At 43.7% G+C, this 21,046-nt stretch overlaps 1 protein-coding gene across 2 annotated transcripts in view; it reads left to right on the top strand.

Moving 5' to 3' along the window:
- ccdc171 (coiled-coil domain containing 171) overlaps window positions 1-21,046 on the top strand; it is a 233,144-nt gene that overhangs the window by 49,193 nt on the left and 162,905 nt on the right. For both annotated transcript variants that reach the window (XM_078213908.1, XM_078213909.1), the window contains exon 11: window positions 8,752-8,858. In XM_078213908.1, coding sequence (XP_078070034.1) covers window positions 8,752-8,858 — 107 coding nt within the window. The remainder of the gene's footprint in view (window positions 1-8,751; window positions 8,859-21,046) is intronic.

Raw genomic sequence — 21,046 nt, 5'->3', positions numbered from 1 at the left:
GAATCTGGTGAACTGATTGGGTCTGTACTCGTTGGAGTTTAGAAGGATGAGGGGTGATCTTATAGCGACATATAAGATAATGAAGGGGCTGGATAGGGTAGAGGTGGAGAGATTCTTTTCACTTAGAAGGGAAACCAGAACTAGAGGGCACAGCCTCAAAATAAGGGGGGCCGGTTCAGAACGGAGTTGAGGGGGAACTTCTTCTCTCAGAGGGTGGTGAATCTCTGGAATTCTCTGCCCATTGAAGTGGTGGAGGCTTCCTCGTTGAATATGTTTAAATCACGGGTAGATAGTTTTCTGATCGATAAGGGAATTAGGGGATATGGGGAGCAGGCGGGTAAGTGGAACTGATTCGCTTCAGATCAGCCATGATCTTGTTGAATGGCGGGGCAGGCTCGAAGGGCCAGATGGCCTACTCCTGCTCCTATTTCTTATGTTCTTATGTTCTTAACTGATTCGGCAACAATAATCTCTCCCTCAATGTCAACAAAACGAAGAAGATTGTCATCGACCTCAGGAAGCATAAAGAAGAATGTGCCCCTGTCTACATCGACGGGGACGAAGTAGAAAGGGTCGAGAGCTTCAATTTTTTGGTGTCAAGATCACCATAAAACCTGTCCTGGTCCCCCCATGCCAACACTGTAGATAAGAAAGCCCACCAACGCCGCTACTTTCTCAGAGGACTAAGGAAATTTGGCATGTCAGCTACGACTCTCACCAACTTTTACAGATGCACCATAGAGAGCATTCTTTCTGGTTATATCACAGCTTGGTATGGCTCCTGCTCTGCCCAAGACCGCAAGGAACTACAAAAGGTCGTGAATGTAGCCCAATCGATCAGGCAAACCAGCCTCCCATCTATTGACTCTGTATACATTTCCTGTAGCTCGGCAAAGCAGCCAGCATAATTAAGGACCCCATGCACCCCGGACATTCTCTCTTCCACCTTCTGTTGGGAAAAAGTTACAAAAGCCTGAGGTCACATACCAGCCGCCTCAAGAACAGCTTTTTCCCTGCTGCTGTCAAATTTTTGAATGGACCTACCTTGCATTAAGTTGATCTCTCTCTACACCCTAGCTATGACTGTAACACTACATTCTGCACTTTCTCATTTCCTTCTCTATGAACGGTATGCTTTGTATAGCGCGCAAGAAACAATATTTTTCACTTATGCTAATACATGTGACAATAAATCAAATCATTTGGGATCTTTAACCTAGAAAAAAGGATGATTAGGGCAGATGGCCAGAAGCTTGACCAAAGAAATGAATATGAAGACAAGTCTGAAAGAAAGAGGGAAGACATGAAAATTGTGTGTTCATGGAGTGTGGGGCCTTGGCAGCTGAAGGTACAGATGCTGCTGCTGGTGGAGTGAGGGGACATGCATGAGGATTGGAGAGACCAGGTGCAGTAGAACTGAAGGATATTACTGTCATAGGGTTTGGCTGAGTCCATGGAAGGACATAAAACATTAGAATGAGTTTTAATTTTTGGTGGGAGGTCTCTCACCTTGCTGTTGAAAGACCTCTAAATGACTTGGTTTCATCTTTCAGGCCAATTACCACTTTGTCAATCTGAATTCCCAAAAAAACCAGGTTTGTCTAATACACTATCACTCACCTGTATCTGGCATCTCTCTTAGACATGGAAAAAAACTTGTCTGATGAGAAATTCCGCTTTTCCCTTTGGCCTCTTACTGTGTTCTGTCACATTTGTTGTCTCTATTATGGTCCGTGCTCCTGTCAATAGTTGAAGACATATTTGATTAAAAACAAATTAGAGGTAACAAAATATTGTAAACAGTGCAATGCCCAGAGCTCCTATATTTTACACTCCAAGTATGCGCTTCCTCCTTTCAAAATGCAAAAATACAGGGTGTTTTTTTTTAAAGCAAGATTCATTGCACTCCAACACAATTTTTCCTTAAGATCTCTCTATTGTGGAATTTATCTCTCCAATCTTTTCCTTTTGCTATAATTTTCAGCTCATTCTTTCCTGATTTGCCTTGTATTTTCAACCTTTGTTTCAACCCTGGTGATATCCTGCCTTTGGATACTCAATGTTGGTAAGTCTTTCTTTTTTTAAAATTAGGTCCCACTATATTTATAGATTATTCTCATTTTGTTATCTCTAATTTAATTTATTTAGTCAAGTATGGTTTCTGTTTATTAACCTTTCTTTTATTTATAACTTTAATTCTGTGAAATGGAATATCAAAAGTAAAGCTTATTTATTAGTCACAAGTAAGGCTTACATTAACACTGCAATGAAGTTACTGTGAAATTCCTCTAGTCGCCACACTCCGGTGCCTGTTCGGGTCATTGCACCTAACCAGCTCTATGATATTTTAATTGAAATGTCCACTATCTCTGAGATTTTAGTTGTCATCTAGCCTTTTGAGACAGCTCTTTTTTTAATAAGCAGAGTAAGTTTAATTCTCCAATTTTGGCGATAAAAGCAAGAAAGAATTGTATGTCCTAGAACATAGAACATTACAGCTCAGTACAGGCCCTTCGGCCCTCGATGTTGCGCCGACCAGTGGTACCAATCTAAAGCCCCTCTAATCTACACTATTCCAATATCATCCATATGTTTATCCAATAATCACTTGAACGCTCTCAACGTTGACGAGTCCACCACTGCTGCAGGCAGGGCATTCCGCGCCCTTACTACTCTCTGAGTAAAGAACCTACCTCTAACATCTGTCCTATATCTCTCACCCCTCAATTTAAAGCTATGTCCCCTCGTGCTAGCCAACACCATCCGAGGAAAAAGGCTCTCACTATCCACCCTCTCTAATCCTCTGATCATCTTGTATGCCTCTATTAAGTCACCTCTTAACCTTCTTCTCTCTAACGAAAACAACCTCAAGCCCCTCAGCCTTTCCTCATACGATTTTCCCACCATACCAGGCAACATCCTGGTAAATCTCCTCTGCACCCTTTCCAACACTTCCACATCTTTCCTATAATACGGCGACCAGAACTGTACGCAATACTCCAAATGCGGCCGCACCAGAGTTTTGTACAGTTGCAGCATGACCTCCTGGCTCCGAAACTCAATCCCTCTACCAATAAAAGCTAACACACCGTACGCCTTCTTAACAACCCTATCAACCTGAGTGCCAACTTTCAGGGATCTATGCACATGGACACCCAGATCCCTCTGTTCATCCACACTACCAAGTATCTTACCATTAGCCCAGTACTCTGTATTCGGGTTACTCCTTCCAAAATGAATCACCTCACACTTTTCCGCATTAAACTCCATTTGCCACCTCTCAGCCCAGCTCTGCAGCTTATCCATGTCCCTCTGTAACCTGCCACTTCCCTCCGCACTGTCTACAACTCCACCGACTTTAGTGTCATCCGCAAATTTACTAATCCATCCTTCCACGCCCTCATCCAAGTCATTAATAAGAATGACAAACAGCAGTGGCCCCAAAACAGATCCTTGCGGTACACCACTAGTAACTGAACTCCAGGATGAATATTTCCCATCAACCACCACCCTTTGTTTTCTTACAGCTAGCCAATTCCTGATCCAAACCACTAAATCACCCTCAATCCCATGTGTCTGTATTTTCTGCAAAAGCTTACCATGGGGAACCTTATCAAACGCTTTGCTGAAATCCATATACACCACATCAACCGCTTTACCCTCATCCACCTCTTTGGTCACCTTCTCAAAGAACTCAATTATGTTTGTGAGGCACGACCTACCCTTCACAAAACCGTGCTGACTATCCCTAATCAAATTATTCCTTTCTAGGTGATTATAAATCCTATCTCTTATAATCCTTTCCAATACTTTGCCCACAACAGAAGTAAGGCTCACCGGTCTATATTTACCAGGGTTGTCCCTACTCCCCTTCTTGAACAAGGGGACAACATTTGCTATCCTCCAGTCTTCAGGCACTGTTCCTGTAGACAATGACGACACAAAGATCAAAGCCAAAGGCTCTGCAATCTCCTCTCTAGCCTCCCAGTGAATCCTAGGATAAATCCCATCTGGCCCAGGGGACTTATCTATTTTTACCCTTTCCAGAATTGCTAACACCTCCTCCTTATGAACATCAATCCCATCCAGTCCAACAGCCTGCATCTCAGTACTCCCCCTCAACAACACTGTCCCTCTCCAGTGTGAATACCGACGAAAAAAATTCATTTAGTGCCTCTCCTATCTCTTCAGACTCCACGCACAACTTCCCACTCCTGTCCTTGACTGGCCCTAAACTTACCCTAGTCATTCTTTTACTTCTGACATACCTATAGAAAGCTTTAGGGTTTTCCTTGATCCTACCCGCCAAAGACTTCTCATGTCCCCTCCTGGCTCTTCTTAACTCTTTCTTTAGGTCCTTCCTGGCTAACTTGTAAGTCTCGAGTGCCCTAACTGAGCCTTCACGTCTCATCTTAACATAAGTCTCCTTCTTCCTCTTCACAAGAGATTCAACCTCCTTAGTAAACCACGGTTCCCTCACACGTCTGCTTCCTCCCTGCCTGACAGGTACATATTTATCAAGGACGCATAGTAGCTGTTCCTTGAACAAGTTCCACATTACAATTGTGCCCATCCCCTGCAGTTTCCTTCCCCAACCTATGCCAGCTAAATCTCGCCTAATCGCATCATAATTTCCTTTCCCCCAGCTGTAACTCTTGCCCTTTGGTATATACCTATCCTTTTCCATCGCGAAGGTAAACGTAATCGAATTGTGGTCACTGTCACCAAAGTGCTCACCTACCTCCAAATCTAACACCTGGCCTGGTTCATTACCCAGTACCAAATCCAATGTGGCCTCGCCTCTTGTTGGTCTATCTACATACTGCGTCAGGAAGCCTTCCTGCACACACTGGACAAAAACCGACCCCTCTAAAGTACTCGAACTATAGCTTTTCCAGTCAATATTTGTAAAGTTAAAGTCCCCCAGTACAACTACCCTGTTACTTTCGCTCCTATCCAGAATCATCTTTGCAATCTTTTCCTCTACATCTCTGGAACTTTTCGGAGGTCGATTAAAAAACTCCCAACAGGGTGACCTCTCCTTTCCTGTTTCTAACCTCAGCCCAAACTACCTCAGTAGATGAGTCCTCATCAAATGTCCTTTCTGCCACCGTAATACTGTCCTTGACTAACAATGCCACACCTCCCCCTCTTTTACCACCTTCCCTGCACTTACTGAAACATCTAAACCCTGGAACCTGCAACAACCATTCCTGTCCCTGCTCTATCCATGTCTCCGAGATGGCCACAACATCGAAATCCCAGGTACCAACCCATGCTGCAAGCTCACCCACCTTATTCCGGATGCTCCTGGCGTTGAAGTATACACACTTCAAACCACCTTCCTGCCTGCCAGTACACTCCTGCGATCCTGAAACCTCATCCATGACCTCACTACTCTCAACCTCCTGTACACCGGAGCTACAATTCAGGTACCCACCCCCCTGCTGAATTAGTTTAAACCCTCCCGAAGAGCATTAGCAAATTTCCCCCCCAAGATATTGGTACCCCTCTGGTTCAAGTGCAGACCATCCTGTTTGTAGAGGTCCCACCTACCCCAGAAAGAGCCCCAATTGTCCAGGTATCTGAATCCCTCCCTCCTGCACCATCCCTGTAACCACATGTTCAACTGCTCTCTCTCCCTATTCCTCTCCTCACTATCACGTGGCACAGGTAACAAACCAGAGATAACAACTTTGTTTGTTCTAGCCCTAAGCTTCCACCCTAACTCCCTGAATTTCTGCCTTACATCCCCATCCCTTTTCCTACCTATGTCTTGAGTGCCTATGTGAACCACAACTTGGGGCTGGTCCCCCTCCCCCTTAAGGATATCGAAAACGCAATCCGAGACATCGCGGATTTCTCTTTCTCTTCCTCTACAAATCCCAGTAGTGGCTCACTATTACTGCTGTTCCTAGAACTACCGGCTTAAGACTGTGAAACCATGTTTGCAGCTCCAGTAGGAATTGGCCTGGATTTCACTGGATCATGTCATTTAAAAATTCACACTCCGTGGAATGGACCTAACTTGTTAGTTTAGTGACGATTTATCATGCAAGTTGCCCAACCTCTCTCCCTTTCATCCATTCCAGTGGTAAGTCTCTTGGTGAGGTATCGATAGAGTAAAACAGCTGAAGACATAAGGCAACTCTTGACAACTTTCTGATTACTGCATTTAACTACCCTTATGGTCATTGGATGTTGTTGCTCAATTCACTTTTCAATAATGAGAGTGCTGATAGCCTGATAACTTCTAAAGCAAGACCTTTAATTCATCAAACAGATGGTTGTGTTGACTGAGGAAGGGTTTTAGAAGAATGATTTTCTCGTACATTTGGAATTTGTACACACCAATTAACTTTTGTCCCTCTGGTGCAGGTGGCACAATTGGACCTAGGTACCCATTTCAGATTTTTGCAGATATATGCATACCTTAATACATGCATAAGAATTATGGATCTTTGTCTTGCTTGGTGACATTTGCAATTTAGCTGTTAACGTAGTGCTTCCCAAACCTTTTCCCAATGTGGCTCCATCTTAATGCCTCAGATTTAATGTGACACCATAGTGAAAATATGGGAGGGTACAAGAGTAGATGGGGGTGGTGGGTTGGAATAGGAGAGGCTTCAGCTGTTGGGGATGGGCTTTAGTTCTGGACCTGATAGTGGAATGGGACTTGAGCTTGGGGGCAGTTGATGAAAAGGTTTCTTTAAAAGTCAAATGACGATCTGCTTTTTTTTTGCAGCAGCTATGGGGTCTCAGTGATCAATCCATTAGCCCCACCCACCAACAAAAAAAATAAGTATTTAAAAGCACCTTGCAGCCTGTCAGAAATCAGTCCAAGCTCACCTCTGCCTCTGAACTCTCAACCTGAAAATCTCATCCTGTGACCCCACTGGGGGTTGCAATCTACAGATTGGGAATCCCTGCATTAACATGCTATTTGAGCCTCTTTGTTTTCAACTTGCCATCTGTGTTTCCACTGGCGCCTTATAATTGAGATGGGATTTGGAACAAACTTGAAGGAAACTACCAAAATGAAGTCAAAGTAATCAATTTTATGAGGAGGTGTATTCGGAGTTTTTAACAAATACATCCATGGGATGGGGCTTCACTGGCTAGGCCAGAATTTATTGCCCATCCCTAGTTGCCCTTGAAAAAAGTGGTGGTGAGCTGCCTTCCTAAACCACTCTAGTTCCTGAGGTGTAGGTACACACACAGTGCAGCTAGGGAGGAAGCTCCAGTTGCATGAATAAAACTGGAAAGAAACAGTGATTTTATTCTGAAATCTCAACTGAGATAGTTACTGAAGAGATTTGAAAACTACTTCCTGAAATAATACCTGTGCATTTCACCCATGTATACATAATATTTGGGAGGTGAAAGTTCATCAGTCTAAATATTGGGAAGACCAAAATCATTGTTTATAGTCCCCACCACAAACTCCATTCTCTAGCCGCTGACTCCACCCCCCCCCCCCCCCCTCCCTGGCAACTTTGAGGTGAAACCAAACTGTCGCAACATGGGTGTTATATTTGATGCTGAGATGAGAACTGCATCACTAAAGCATCCTATTTCCAAAACTGAAACATAGTGCTACAGTTGGGCTGTCTCAGCATATCTGCTGCTGAAACCATCACCCATGCCTTTATTAACTCTAAATTTGATTATTCCAACACACTGCAAGCTGCTCTGATTTTTAAAATTCTCAGCCTTGTTTCCTTGGCTTCGTCCCTCCCTATCGCTGTAGTCTCCTCCTGCCTTAAAATCGTTTCACCAATTCTGCCATCTTGTGCATCCCTGATTTTTAATTGCGTCACTCTTGGTGATTGCGTCTTCAGCTGCTACTTCCAAAATGTCCTCCTTAAAACCCTCTGGCCTCCCTATGTCTTTTTCCTCTTTTATGGCTCTTCCTTAAAACTTAGCCATTGGCCATAATATCTCTTTATGAGCCTTGTGTCAAATTTTGTTTGAAAAGCTGCACATGCTCGCCCTCTGGATATTTTACTTTGTTAAAAGCATTTTAAAAATACAAGTTGAGGGAGAAAAGTTGCCTTTGAAATTTTTTCCGAATTTGTTCAAGTGCCATATTGTTTACATAAATTTCCTCAATATTACATGATCCGGAGAAGAGCAAGCGTTTGATTAAAAATTCGGTTTATGCCAAAATCACACAAAGTTGTAACTTCCTCTGACCATTGCAGTCAAAACAATTTTTTGGTGCTCTATTCCTGAAAAGCAACTGTTGCTCATCAGGTTAGTTCTAAACATTAACAATGCAAAGTTTTAACGTTGCTAATCAGTGATGCAATATAATACATATCTGATCCTATTGATACAAATTATATGAATATAATTAGAGTTATATCATTTCTAGTAGTTTCAGAGTGACGTTAACATGAAAACTTTACATTTTGTTTGGTGAATAATTGAAAGGAGGAAGTGAGAACAATGCATAGATTCCAGATTAGTTTATTGAAAACATGACAATTTAAATATTAGACCTATTTCTGTTTTGCTTGTTGTGCAATTCTTGTTATACTGTAAGCTCTCCATAACTTCAGACCTCATTAAGCATGCAATATCTCCCTGTTCAGTAAATCTATAAATGTACTGATAGAGACCGATATTGACTCATTCGGTAAGTTGCTTGTGAAATTTAGTGGTTTTAGGCATAGTATCTATTTTCTAGCTGTGGTATTATAATACAATATTTAAAAGCTTTACTTGTCTTCCCATTTCTTCCTTTAGGCAGTCGCAAGGACAAAGAAAAACCCTTAAGCCCCTCTGTCGTCCTTGAGAATTTGAGACATACCTTGACAGATTACCAGAGCAGGCTAGAAGACACATCTAATGAGGTAACACTTGCACTGTTTGGTGCCTAAGATACAGCCCTTGGCCTGCAGCAGTATGTGCTACCCACTCATTACAAAGGTCATGGGAGATTTCAGTGACCACGGGGAGTCCAGGATTGACAGCTTTGCAGATACCTATGGTGTCTGAGGAAACAACATAAAATGTGGCCTTAGTGTTTAATCCTAGAAAAGCAAACATTATTACAGGAACACACCATCAATTTAGACCTTTTAAGATCATCTCACTGGATTCTAATGCTTATTTTATGGAATAGAGTGCAGAAGAAATATTTAATGCTTCATTGCCCATTTGCTCAACAGGTTGTATACATGATTGTAACTGCATGTTTAAGAATAGAATATCTGACGATACACATTCTTTTGAAATACGTATTGTAAAATGACAGTTACCACGTTAGCATGTAAAGTGACCCAATGCCTTTATGTGACAGTGAATCGAGCAGCTCAAATGTTGCACTTGTTGTGTCAGTGCCTCTGTTTCAAGAAGTAAAATTAAGCTGTTTCTGTTCATGTGAGAATTTCAGAGGGTATTGCAAACTGTTTGATAACTGAGAAAATAATTACATTTCTAATTGCTCCAAAAACCTTTTGATCCATCTGCATCAGGAGCATGGAATAGTATAGTGAATACTTTATGAAAATTCTGCCGATGCCAAAACAAGAAGCTTCAAAGTAACGAGGAACATGTAACCCATGGTGAATTGTTACCAATGAAGATAAATGTCACATGATCCCCAGCAGCGCAGAGGGATTGACACAGCAGGCTTTGGCTCAGAAATGTTCTTAGTTGTGAAACAGTGCCAGAGTAAGCAGAGAGGAGACTCGAAGGGTGGCTCTAGTGAAAGCAGAAGGGGATAGTTTGACAGAAAGAAGAATGAACTGTCAGAGAAAATAAATCGCAAGCTGTGGCGTCTAACTGATGATCTGCCACTCGACGTCCAAGTACAGCATGTGACTGACCCCACCGTTGTGTCACAGTAAAGCAGGGACTGACTCATCGCAGTTGGATTTTTAAAAAGTACTGGTATTAGCTATTACTGCAACAGATGCACTTTCTTTTTAAAAGGAAAACAGCTTTTTGAATACCTTTGATTACTGTTTTTGCATTATCCAACGTGGATAATTTTAACTTTTGAGTGTTGTGTTAGAACGAATGAAGTTGGTTGGGCCACCCACTGTATCCCTTCCCATTGTTACTTTCCATTGAACTCAATGCCCCAAACTGCTCCTGTACCAGTTGTATTAGTTGGGTTTTGTTTTAGCTTCAGTGACATATTTTCCAGCTCCTGTGAAATCACCAAGCAAAGCATAACCTCTGGCAGCTGGTGATAATGTAATCAATACCATACTAAAGACTCTCTCTCTCTCGACACAGCACAATTGAAGTCCAGACAATTCTTACTTCTCTATGTGTGATCTGTTTATCTTACTCTTGTGTGCCACCACAGTTCTCCCCCTTTGATATGCTGTATTATCTAAGTGCCTGTTTGGTACCAAATTCCTGTTTGCTTTTCTACACATGTGCAATTATCAATGGCTGGCAGCAGAAAGGCACTGATGTGTTATCTGAGAGAGAAACAATAACGTGGCCATTCTTGTCCCTGCAAGTTGACATCATCTCAACGTGATCTGCAGCATTGAAAAACTGGTAGCAGTGAAATTAGTGAAGCTCCTAAAAATAGCTGACACTATGCAATCTCCAAGCCTGTTCAAGGAGGAAGAGACATTGAAGAACAAGGACTTTATGCTCGTAGTCTGAGAGTTCATCATTGCTAAAATATTTGGCTTCATGCTTTTGCCATGGAAAATTCTGCTGAAAATTCCATTTGGGCTTTCTACACTCTTCTTGGTGTTTTGATCCCCTGTTTGGGTACAGCGCATATACAGGTTGTGGTGATCTGCACCTTAGACAACATGTTTGCAAGTACGTTCTCCAACAGAGACTTTGATGTTTGTAAAGCATTGTTCTTTGAAAAGTAAAATGGAGATTGTTCACAGCTGAGATATCTAGCTCTTCAGTTATAAATTGCATGGCGGCACAGTGGTTAGCATTGCTGCCTCTCAGACCAGGGACCTGGGTTCAATTCTGGCCTTGGTGACTGTGCAGCCTCCACACAGACATTCTCCCTGTGTCTGCGCGGGTTTCCTCGGGTGCTCCAGTTTCCTCCCACAGTCCAAGATGTGCAGGTTAGGTGGATTGGCCATAGTAAATTGCCCCTTAGTATCCAAAGATGTATAGGTTAGGTAGAATAACCATGGTAAATGTGCGGGGTTACAGGAATAGAGCAGGGGATGGGCCTGGGTAAGATGCTCTTTTGGAGTCGGTGCAGACTTTGTGGGCCGAATGGCCTCCTTTAGTGCTGTGGGGATTCTATGGATTTCTCCTTTTCGGTTTGTGTTCGATCAGCCACTCACGCTCCTCAACCTTGCTCTTGAAATCCTCTCAGACTGAGGCACCTGTGCTACTTTTGTGCAGAATTGGACTGTTGTGGGCAGGAGGCAAGTAACTGTTTGTGCCATGCATATTTAATGTATTGCAACAAAAGCAGGATTAGAGCAGGATTTCCTACATTGCCATCAGAAAATCAAGGTATACTGCTTGCATGATACATAGTTGACATCGCTGAAGTTTAAATGTTTACTATCTGGCATTCCTTTCTCCACAAATGCACTGTTGCACCCTTTAAACAGTGGCAGGTCATGCCTTTGAGATGATTTTCTGGCCTGTATGAGAAAAAGCCCAACAAGGAATATTACTCATGGTACTCATGGGGAAATATGAAGACATAAGGCAGCAAATTAGAGGAGTAAATTGGAAGGAGGTATTCTCGGGGAAATGTACTGAAGAGAGGTGGCAGTTTTTCAAGGAATGTCTGTCTAGAGTTCGACAGGACAACGTTCCGAGCAGACAGGGAGGAGTTGGTCGGTTAAAGGAACCGTGGTGCACGAAAGCTGTGCGGGACCTAGTCGAGAAGGAAAGGAAAGCGTACAAAAGGTTCAGAGAGCTTGGCGAAGATAGGGATCTAGATGAGTATACGGCTTGTAGGAAGGGACTAAAGAAGGAAATTAGGAGAGCCAGAAGGGGTCATGAGAAGGCCTTGGCAGGTAGGATTAAGGAAAACCCTAAGGCGTTCTATAAATATGTGAAGAGTGAAAGGATGAGACGTGAAGGAATAGGGCCTATAAAAGGTGAAGGCGGGAAAATCTGTACGGAACCAGTAGAAATGACAGAGGTGCTTATTGAGTAATTTGCCTCGGTTTTCACAGAGGAGAAGGACCTGGGTGGATGTACTGCGGGCTTGCGGTGGACTGAAAAGATTGAGCATGTGGACTTGAACAAAGAGGTTGTGCTGGAATCTTTGAATGGCATCAAGATAGATAAGTCGCCGGGTCCGGATGGGATGTACCCCAGGTTACTGTGGGAGATGAGGGAAGAGATTGCAGAGCCTCTGGCGATGATCTTTGCATCATCGATGGAGACGGGGGAGGTACGGGAGGATTGCGGATGTGGTTCCTATTTTCAAGAAGGGGAATAGGGATAGCCCAGGAAATTACCGACCGGTGAGTCTAACCTCAGTGGTTGGTAAGCTGATGGAGAAGATCCTGAGGGACAAGATTTATGAGCATTTAGAGAGATTTAGTATGTTCAAGAATACTCAGCATGGCTTTGTCAAAGGCAGATCGTGCCTTACGAGCCTGGTGGAGTTCTTCGAAAATGTGACTAAACACATTGACGAAGGGAAAGCGGTAGATGTGGTTTATATGGATTTTAGCAAGGCGTTCGATAAGGTCTCCCATGCAAGGCTTCTAGAAAAAGTGAGAGGGCATGGGATCCAAGGGGCTGCTGCCCTGTGGATCCAGAACTGGCTTGCCCAAAGGAGGCAGAGAGTGTGTATAGATGGGTCTTTTTCTAAATGGAGGTCGGTCACCAGCGGTGTGCCCCAGGGATCTGTTCTGGGACCCTTGCTGTTTGTCATTTTCATAAATGACCTGGATGAGGAAGTGGAGGGATGGGTTGGTACGTTTGCCGACGACACGAAGGTTGGTGGGGTTGTGGATAGTCTGGAGGGATGTCAGAAGTTACAGAGGGACATAGATAGGATGCAAGACTGGGCGGAGAAGTGGCAGATGGACTTCAACCCAGATAAATGCATAGTGGTCCATTTTGGCAGGTCAAATGGGATGATGGAGTACAATATAAAGGGAAAGACTCTTAGTACTGTGGAGGATCAGAAGGAACTTGGGGTCCAGGTCCATAGGACTCTAAAATCGGCCCCGCAGGTGGAGGGAGGTGGTTAAGAAGGCGTATGGTGTGCTGGCCTTTATCAATCGAGGTATTAATTTAGGAGTCCGGGGATAATGATGCAGCTATATAAGACCCTCGTCAGACCCCACTTGGAGTACTGTGCTCAGTTCTGGTCGCCTCATTACAGGGAGGATGTGGAAAAGATTGAAAGGGTGCAGAGGAGATTTACAAGGATGTTGCCTGGATTGAGTGGCATGCCTTATGAGGATAGGCTGAGGGAGCTCGGTCTTTTCTCCTTGGAGAGACGTAGGATGAGAGGAGACCTAATAGAGGTATATAAGATGTTGAGAGGCATAGATCGGGTGGACTCTCGGAGGCTTTTTCCCAGGGTGGAAATGGCAGCTACGAGAGGACACAGGTTTAAGGTGCTGGGGTGTAGGTACAGGGGAAATGTTAGGGGGAAGTTTTTCACACAGAGGGTGGTGGGCGAGTGGAATTCGGCTGCCGTCAGTGGTGGTGGAAGTAAACTCAATAGGGTCTTTTAAGAGACTCCTGGATGAGTACATGGGACTTAATAGGATGGAGTGTTATAGGTAGGCCTAGAAGGTAGGGATATGTTCGGCACAACTTGTGGGGCCGAAGGGCCTGTTTTGTGCTGTAGTGTTTCTATGTTTCTTTCTATGTTTCTAACTTGCCCAGGCCACAGCGTTTGGAGATGAGTCTCGTAGGAATAAAATTCAAAATGTGATGAACTCAGAAAATAGGGTTCAGCGTACTAACTGCCAAGGCTCCTGCTGAGGTTACATTTACCAACATACATCCAAATAGAAGGTGAACAACAAAGTCCTTTTCATTGTATTGTAACAATGTAAAAGTGAATGACTTGTGCCTAAGATGGACGTCGCAAATGAAATGTTCTGGTGGTGACAGAGCATTTTGTAATTAAGTTCTATCTATGCCAATAAATAACAACTTTCCTGACAGCGCTGCTTCTTTCCACTGTACCTCTGTTGGCCATATTATGTTTTTGGGTCTTTTAAACGACCTAATTTAAAATTCTCCTAATCTCTACATTCTCTATCTTTGAAGCACAACAAGAATTCTGCATTCCTCTGCATCTGGTCTCCTGTGCATCCGTCAGTTCCATTGCTGCACCCTTGACAGCTATGCCCTTGGTGACCGAGGCCCCTTACTCTGGAGCTGCCTCCTTAAATTCCTTTTGTTTCTCTACCATCCATTTCTCATTGGATCAAAGGTCATGAATATAAGATTGGATTTATTAGTAACAATAGAAATTCAGGAGGAACTTTTTTACCCAGAGAGTGGTGAGAATGAGAAACTTGGTACCAGAGGGAGTGGTTGAGGTGGATAGCACAGATACATTTAAGCAGAAGTTAGGTGAACACATATTGGAGAAAGGACGAGAAGGATAAGCTGATAGGGCTCGATGACGTCAGGTGGGAGGAGGCTTGTTTGCAGCATGAATACTGTTGTTGACCTTTTGGGCTGGATGGTCTGTTTCTGGATTTTATCATGGTCGAAGTTATTGTGACTCATGTTTCTGATCATTCTCCTTGCTGAATGCCAGCCTGCCATAACTTTGTGAAAGTCTCTCCTCCTCTTCAGACCGGTGCAAGCTGGATAACTGAACAGAAAACCTTGCCTGATAAATTGCTCTTAAATATTTAAAACAAAATTCGTTACATGCTGGATTCAATCAATGACTCTGGGATTGAGAGTCCCATTATTTACCAAAGGAACTATCCAGGCTGTGTCGCATCTCCCTGCACAAATGCTGATGGGAAAAATAGCATTCAAAAAGTTTTGATAACCCATTTATTTTGTTTATTTTCATGGTTTGATTTATTATGGATTGAGACCAGTTAATTTGTGGTCTGTGTCTGGGGTTTAACTCCTTTAAATGCAACCGTTGTTCTTTCACAGCCGCTGGGTGCCTTTTAACCCAGAGCCGAATGGGTCGGAGGCGTGTGTCAGCCCACATTCAGTTCTTGATTTTAAACTCTTTCAAACTCCAGGTCATTGCCCAGGGGTTGGGCACAAATTTAATCCTGCGCTGACTGAAAGACTTCAGAAGCATTTGCACAGTGGCTGCTGTTAGGAAGGGTGTGCCCCGTTTTGACCCAGCAACGTGCAACAATTCCTGATGCCTTTCTGATCAGCAGCAGGATTTGGTGTATATAGTTGCCAACATTCCACCTATCTCAAGTGGGGAAAAAATGAGAAGTTTGCAACTTTGACAGATTGTACATTGGGAGTCTGTTCCTTGAATATCATACTACAGTGGAAGCTTAATTAATCTACTCTGGTTTTGACTTGATTTGTTATTGTCACGTGTATTAGGATGCAGTGGAAAGCATTGTTTCTTGCGCGCTATACAAAGCATACTGTTCATAGGGAAGGAAAGGAGAGAATGCAGAATGTGGTGTTACAGTCATAGCTAGGGTGTGGAGAAAGATTAACTTAATACGAGGTAGGTCCATTCAAAAGACTGATGGCAGTAGGGAAGAAGTTGTTTTTGAGTTGGTTGGTACATGATCTCAGACTTTTGTACCTTTTTCCCAACGGAAGATGGTCGAAGCGAGTTTGTCCGGGGTGCATGGGGCTCTTGATGATGCTGGCTGTTTTCCAAGGCAATGGGAAGTGTTGACAGTGTCAATGAATGGTAGGCTGGTTTGAGTGATGGACTGGGCTTCATTCATGGCTGCGGTCTTGGGCAGAGCAGGAGCCATACCAAGCTATGATACAATCAGAAAGAATGCTTTCTGTGTGGTGTATCTGTGAAAGTTGGTGAGAGTCGTAGCGGACATGCCAAATTTTCTTTGTCTTCTGAGAAAGTAGAGGCATTGGTGGGCTTACTTAACTATAGCATCTGCATGGAGAGACCAGGACAGGTTGGTGATCTGGACACCAAAACATTTAAGCTCTTGACCATTTCTACTTCATCCCCATTGACAGGGGCATGTTCTCCTTTACGCTTCCTGAAGTCGATGACAATCTCCTTCGTTTTGTTGACATTGAGGGAGAGATTATTGTCGCCGCACTGGTTCACCAGATTCTCTATCCCATTCCTCTACTGTGTCTCGTCATTGTTTGAGGTCCAACCTACAACGATGGTGTCATCGGCAAACTTGAAAATCGAATTGGAGGAGAATTTGGCCACACAGTCAAAGGTGTATAAGGAGTATAGTAAAAGGCTGAGAACACGCCTTGCAGAGCACCGGTGTTGAGGATGATCGTGAAGGAGGTGTTGTTCAAGAAGACGGACCAAGCTAGAATCCCAGGCTAGCCACATGGACTCCTGCCGACTATGGCAAGGACACCTATAAGGAGTCTAACAACACCAGGTTTAAGTCCAACTTGCAAACGTGGTGTTGTTAGACTCCTTACTGTGTTTACCCAGTCCAACGCCGGCATCTCCACATCAAGGACACCTATGTCAGGTTCCTATTCATAGACCACAGCTCAGCCTTTAACACCATTATCTCTGGTGTTGTTGCCTATACTTATTGACTGCAGTCTGTGGGTTAGGAAGTCTAGGATCCAGTTGTAGAGAGAGGAGTCGAGCCCCAGGCCACGAAGTTTGGAGATGAGTCTCATAGGAATAATGGTGTTAAAGGCTGAGCTGTAGTCTATGAATAGAGGCCTGTTACCTAAATGCTCCAGGGTTGAGTGTAGGGCCACGGAGATGGCATCTGCCGTGGACCTGTTGCGGTAATCCAGGCAGTTTGAGAGGCAGGAATTGATTTGTGCCATGACTAAACTTTTGAAGCACTTCATGATGATGGATGTCAGAGACACCAGACAATAGTCATCAAGGCACGCTGCCTGGCTTTTCTTTGGTACTGGAATGATGGTCGTCATCTTGAAGCAGGTAGGGACCTCAGATTGGTCTAAAGACAGGTTGAAGATGTCTGCGAATACCCCCGCCAGCTGGTCCGCGCAGGACCTGAGAGCTCATCCGGGTACCCCATCTGGGCCAGTTGCTTTCCATGGGTTGACTTTTGAGAAGGCTGCTCTGACGTTGGCAGTGGTGACCTCGGATAGAGGTTCTTCTGGGATGGAGGCCATGCTCTCTCCGACTTCTTGCTCAAAACGGGCATAGAATGTGTTGAGCTCATCGGAGAAGGGTGCATTGGAGCCGGTGATTTTTACCTGCCTTCATTTTGTAGCTTGTTATGTCTTGCAGACCTTTCCATAGTCGGTGGGTGTTCGTGTGGCTAGCCTGGGATTCTAGCTTGGTCTAGTATTGTCTTTTTGCATCTTTGGATCTCTGTAGATCATATCTGGCTTTTTTGTATCGGTAAGGGTCGCCTGACTTAAACGCCTCAGTCCTGGACTTCAGGCAGTGGATATCCCAGTTCATCCATGGTTTCCGGTTGGGAAACATGCGGATTTGGAGGTTAAAATTGATTTTTTTTTTCTCTCTCAGGAGTTTCCAATGATTTAACCTGGAACTGCCTCTGTTGTTAATTTAGTTGTGGATCTCTAGGTTTACTGCTTGTTAGTGAAAATTTAAAATCTACCTTTCACGGGATGTGGGTGTCACTGGCTAGGCCAGCATTTATTGCTCGTTTCTAACTGCCCCTTGAGAAGGTGGTAGTGAGCTGTCTTTTTGAAGCCCTGCAATCCATGTGGTGTAGGTATACCCACAGTATTGTTAGGGAGGGAGTTTCATGATTTTGACCCGGCAACAGTGAAGGAATGGCGATATTGTTCCAAGTCAGGATCTGTGCGGCTTGGAGGCAGATTTCCGTGTGTTGGTGTTCCTGTGTGTCTATACCCTTGTATTTATAGGTGATTGAGATTACTGCTTTGGAAGGGGCTGTTGAAGGAGGCTTGATGAGTTGTTGCAGTGCATCTTATAGATGGTACACACTGCTGCTACTGAGAGTCGGTAGGGAAGGAATGAATGTTTATAGAAGGTGTGCCAATCAAGCAGGCTGCTTGGTCCTGAATGATGTTTCGCTTCTTCAGTGTTGTTGGAGCTGCACTTTGCCAGGCAAGTGGAGAGCATTCCGCCACACTCCTAACCTGTGCCTTGCAGATGATGGACAAACCTTGGGGAGTTAACAGGTGAGTTACTCTCCACATAATTCCAAGCTTCTGACCTGGTCTTGTAGCCACAGCATTAAATGGCTGACCCAGTTCAATTTCTGGTCATTGGTACCTCTCCCACCCCCAGGATATTGATAGTGGGAGATTTGGTGGCAGGAATGCCATTGAATGTCAAGGGAAGATGATCATTGCCTGCCACTTGTGTTAAGTGAATATTACTTTCCATTTATTGGTGAAAAGTTGAATATTATCCAGTTCTTGATGTACATGGACAAAGACTGCTTTAGTATCTGAGGAGTCATGAATGGTGCTGAACATTATGCAATCATCTACAAACATCGCCGCTTCTGACCTTTTGATGGTGGGAAGATCACTGATGAAGTAGCTAGAAATGGTTGGGCCTAGGACACTACCCTGAGGAACCCCTGCAGTATTGTCTGAAAGCTGAGATGACTGACATCCAACAACCACAGCCATCTTCCTTTGTGCCAGGTATGACTCCAACCAGTGGAGCGTTTTCCCCCCGATTGCCATTGATTTCAGTTTTTCTAGGGCACCTTGTTGCTGCACTCAGTTAAATGCAGTCTTGATGTCCAGGTCTGTGACTCTCACCTCACGTCTGGAGTTCAGCTCTTTTTTTCCTTGTTTGGATCAAGGCCGCAGTGAGGTCAGGAGTGAGTGGCTCTGGCAGAATCCAAACTGAGCATCAGTGAGCAGGTTATTGCTGAGTATGTATCGCTTAATAGCACTGTCGACGACCGACAACTTCCATCACTTTGCTGATGACTGAGAGTAGACTGGGGTGGTAATTGGCTGGGTTGGATTTGTCCTGTTATTTGTATATAGTACATAATTGGACAATTTTCCACATTGCTGGACCGATGCTTGTGCACAGGAACTACTGTACTGGAACAGCTTGGCTAAAGGTGCAGCTAGTTCTGAAGCACAAGTCTTCAGTACTATTGCTGGAATGTTGTTAGGGCTCATAGCATTTGCAGTATCTGATGCCTTCAGCCATTTCTTGATATCACGTGCAATGAATTGAATTGGCTGAAGACTGACATCTGAGATGCCGGGTATCTCAGGAGGAAGTTGAGATGGATCATCCATTCCAGCTGAAGATTATAGCAAATACTTCAATCTTTATCGTTTTTACTGTTGTGCTAAGTTCCCCCATCATCGAGGACGGGATGTTTGTGGAACCTCCTCCTCCTTGTTGAATTGTCCACCACCAGTCACAACTCGATCTGGTAGCACTGGAGACCTTGTTGTGGGATTGCTCAACTCTGTCTATTGTTTGCTGCTTACAATGTTTGGCACAGAAGTAGTCCTGTGTTGTAGCTTCATCAGGTTGGCACTTGATTTTTAGAAATGCATGGTGCTGCTCCTGGCATGCCCTCCTGCACTCTTCTTTGAACCAGGGTTGATCCCTACTTTTATGGTAATCATAGAATCTTTACAATGCAGAAGGAGGTAATTGGCCTATCGATTCTGCACTGGCTCTCTGAAAGAGCATTCTACTTGGTCCTTATCCCCGTAACCATATTGTTTTCAGATAGCAATCCTATTCCCTTCGATTGAACCTGCCTTCATAATTGACTCAGGAAGTTTGTTCTAGGCTCCAACCACACTCTGGGTGAAAATATTTTTCCTTGCACATTTATTTCTTTTGTCAATTGCTTTGAATCTGTACCCTCCAGTTCTTGATCCTCTTTTGAGAGGGTTCAGTTTCCCACTATTTACTCTGTCCATACCCCTCAGGATCTTGAAAAGCTCTAACAAGCCTCCCTCAGCGTTTTTTTCTCCAAGGAAAACAGTCCCAACTCCTCCAATCTATCCTCATAGCTCCAGTTCTTTATCCCTGGAATTATTCTTGTGAATCTCCTCTGTACTCTCTCCAACGCCTTAACATCCTCCTCCAAGTATGGTGCCCAGAATGGGATGCAGTGCTCCGGATGACGTGGGATTTCAACCTGTGTCCCCAGACCATTAGCCTGGCACTCTGGATTACCACCCCGCTGCCACCTCCCCTTTCAATTTCAGTGGAACAGCTCTTTTTTGTATCCAAAACAGAATTACTGGACTAACTGGAATTTGAATATCCAAATTGCTTATCAAATTTAACAACAAGCCAAGCCAATTACACTGCATTCTTCAATCTAGATCTTTCCCTGTTTGCTGCCATACTTAATTTTGATATCTACACACTGTAACCTATTAAGGTTCATCTTGTGTGGTACTTTCACACAGATACAGTTGACCAAATTTTCTCTCATCACTTCATATGTTATTTGCTCAAGTTAAAATATCTGCAGTAGGTCAGAAAAGACCTACCCTTTCTAAAGCTATACTGGCTATCATTTATTTTCATATAGGCACCATTTCATTTCTATTTATTCTTTTATTAGGAAGTAGAGATAGTTTAAACAATTTATATTTGATTTTGGTTATTAGGAATAAGGTATAAGCTTAATTTGTGACCCTCTATTTGTGTGCTAAAACTTGGCTTCATGTTAAACGAAGGTGCCTACAAGTCTAGTTTAGTTTTGTTTCATTTTCAACTTTGCCTGAATTGTAATCAAGGTTTTACAACATAAAAGCAGTTAAGATATTGCTTAGGAATCAGTGGCCCACACTGAAAAGCAAAAGCATTTGAGCTCAGTTGGAACCAGGTAACTGAGAAGAAAGCGGCTCCTGTAGAAATTGCCAGTAGAGGGAGGGCAATAATGTAATGGGCAGAAGGCAGGTTCCAGAATCTAAAGAACAGGGCATTCCTGAATCAAGGGAATGAAAAGAGGAGTCCCAGGCAGACTTAAGTCAAGGGGACAATGAACCAAAATCTGAATGA

This window comes from Mustelus asterias, chromosome 6 (assembly GCF_964213995.1).
Source record: "Mustelus asterias chromosome 6, sMusAst1.hap1.1, whole genome shotgun sequence".
NCBI lineage: Eukaryota > Metazoa > Chordata > Chondrichthyes > Carcharhiniformes > Triakidae > Mustelus > Mustelus asterias.
This window is presented reverse-complemented; position numbering and strand designations above follow the sequence as displayed.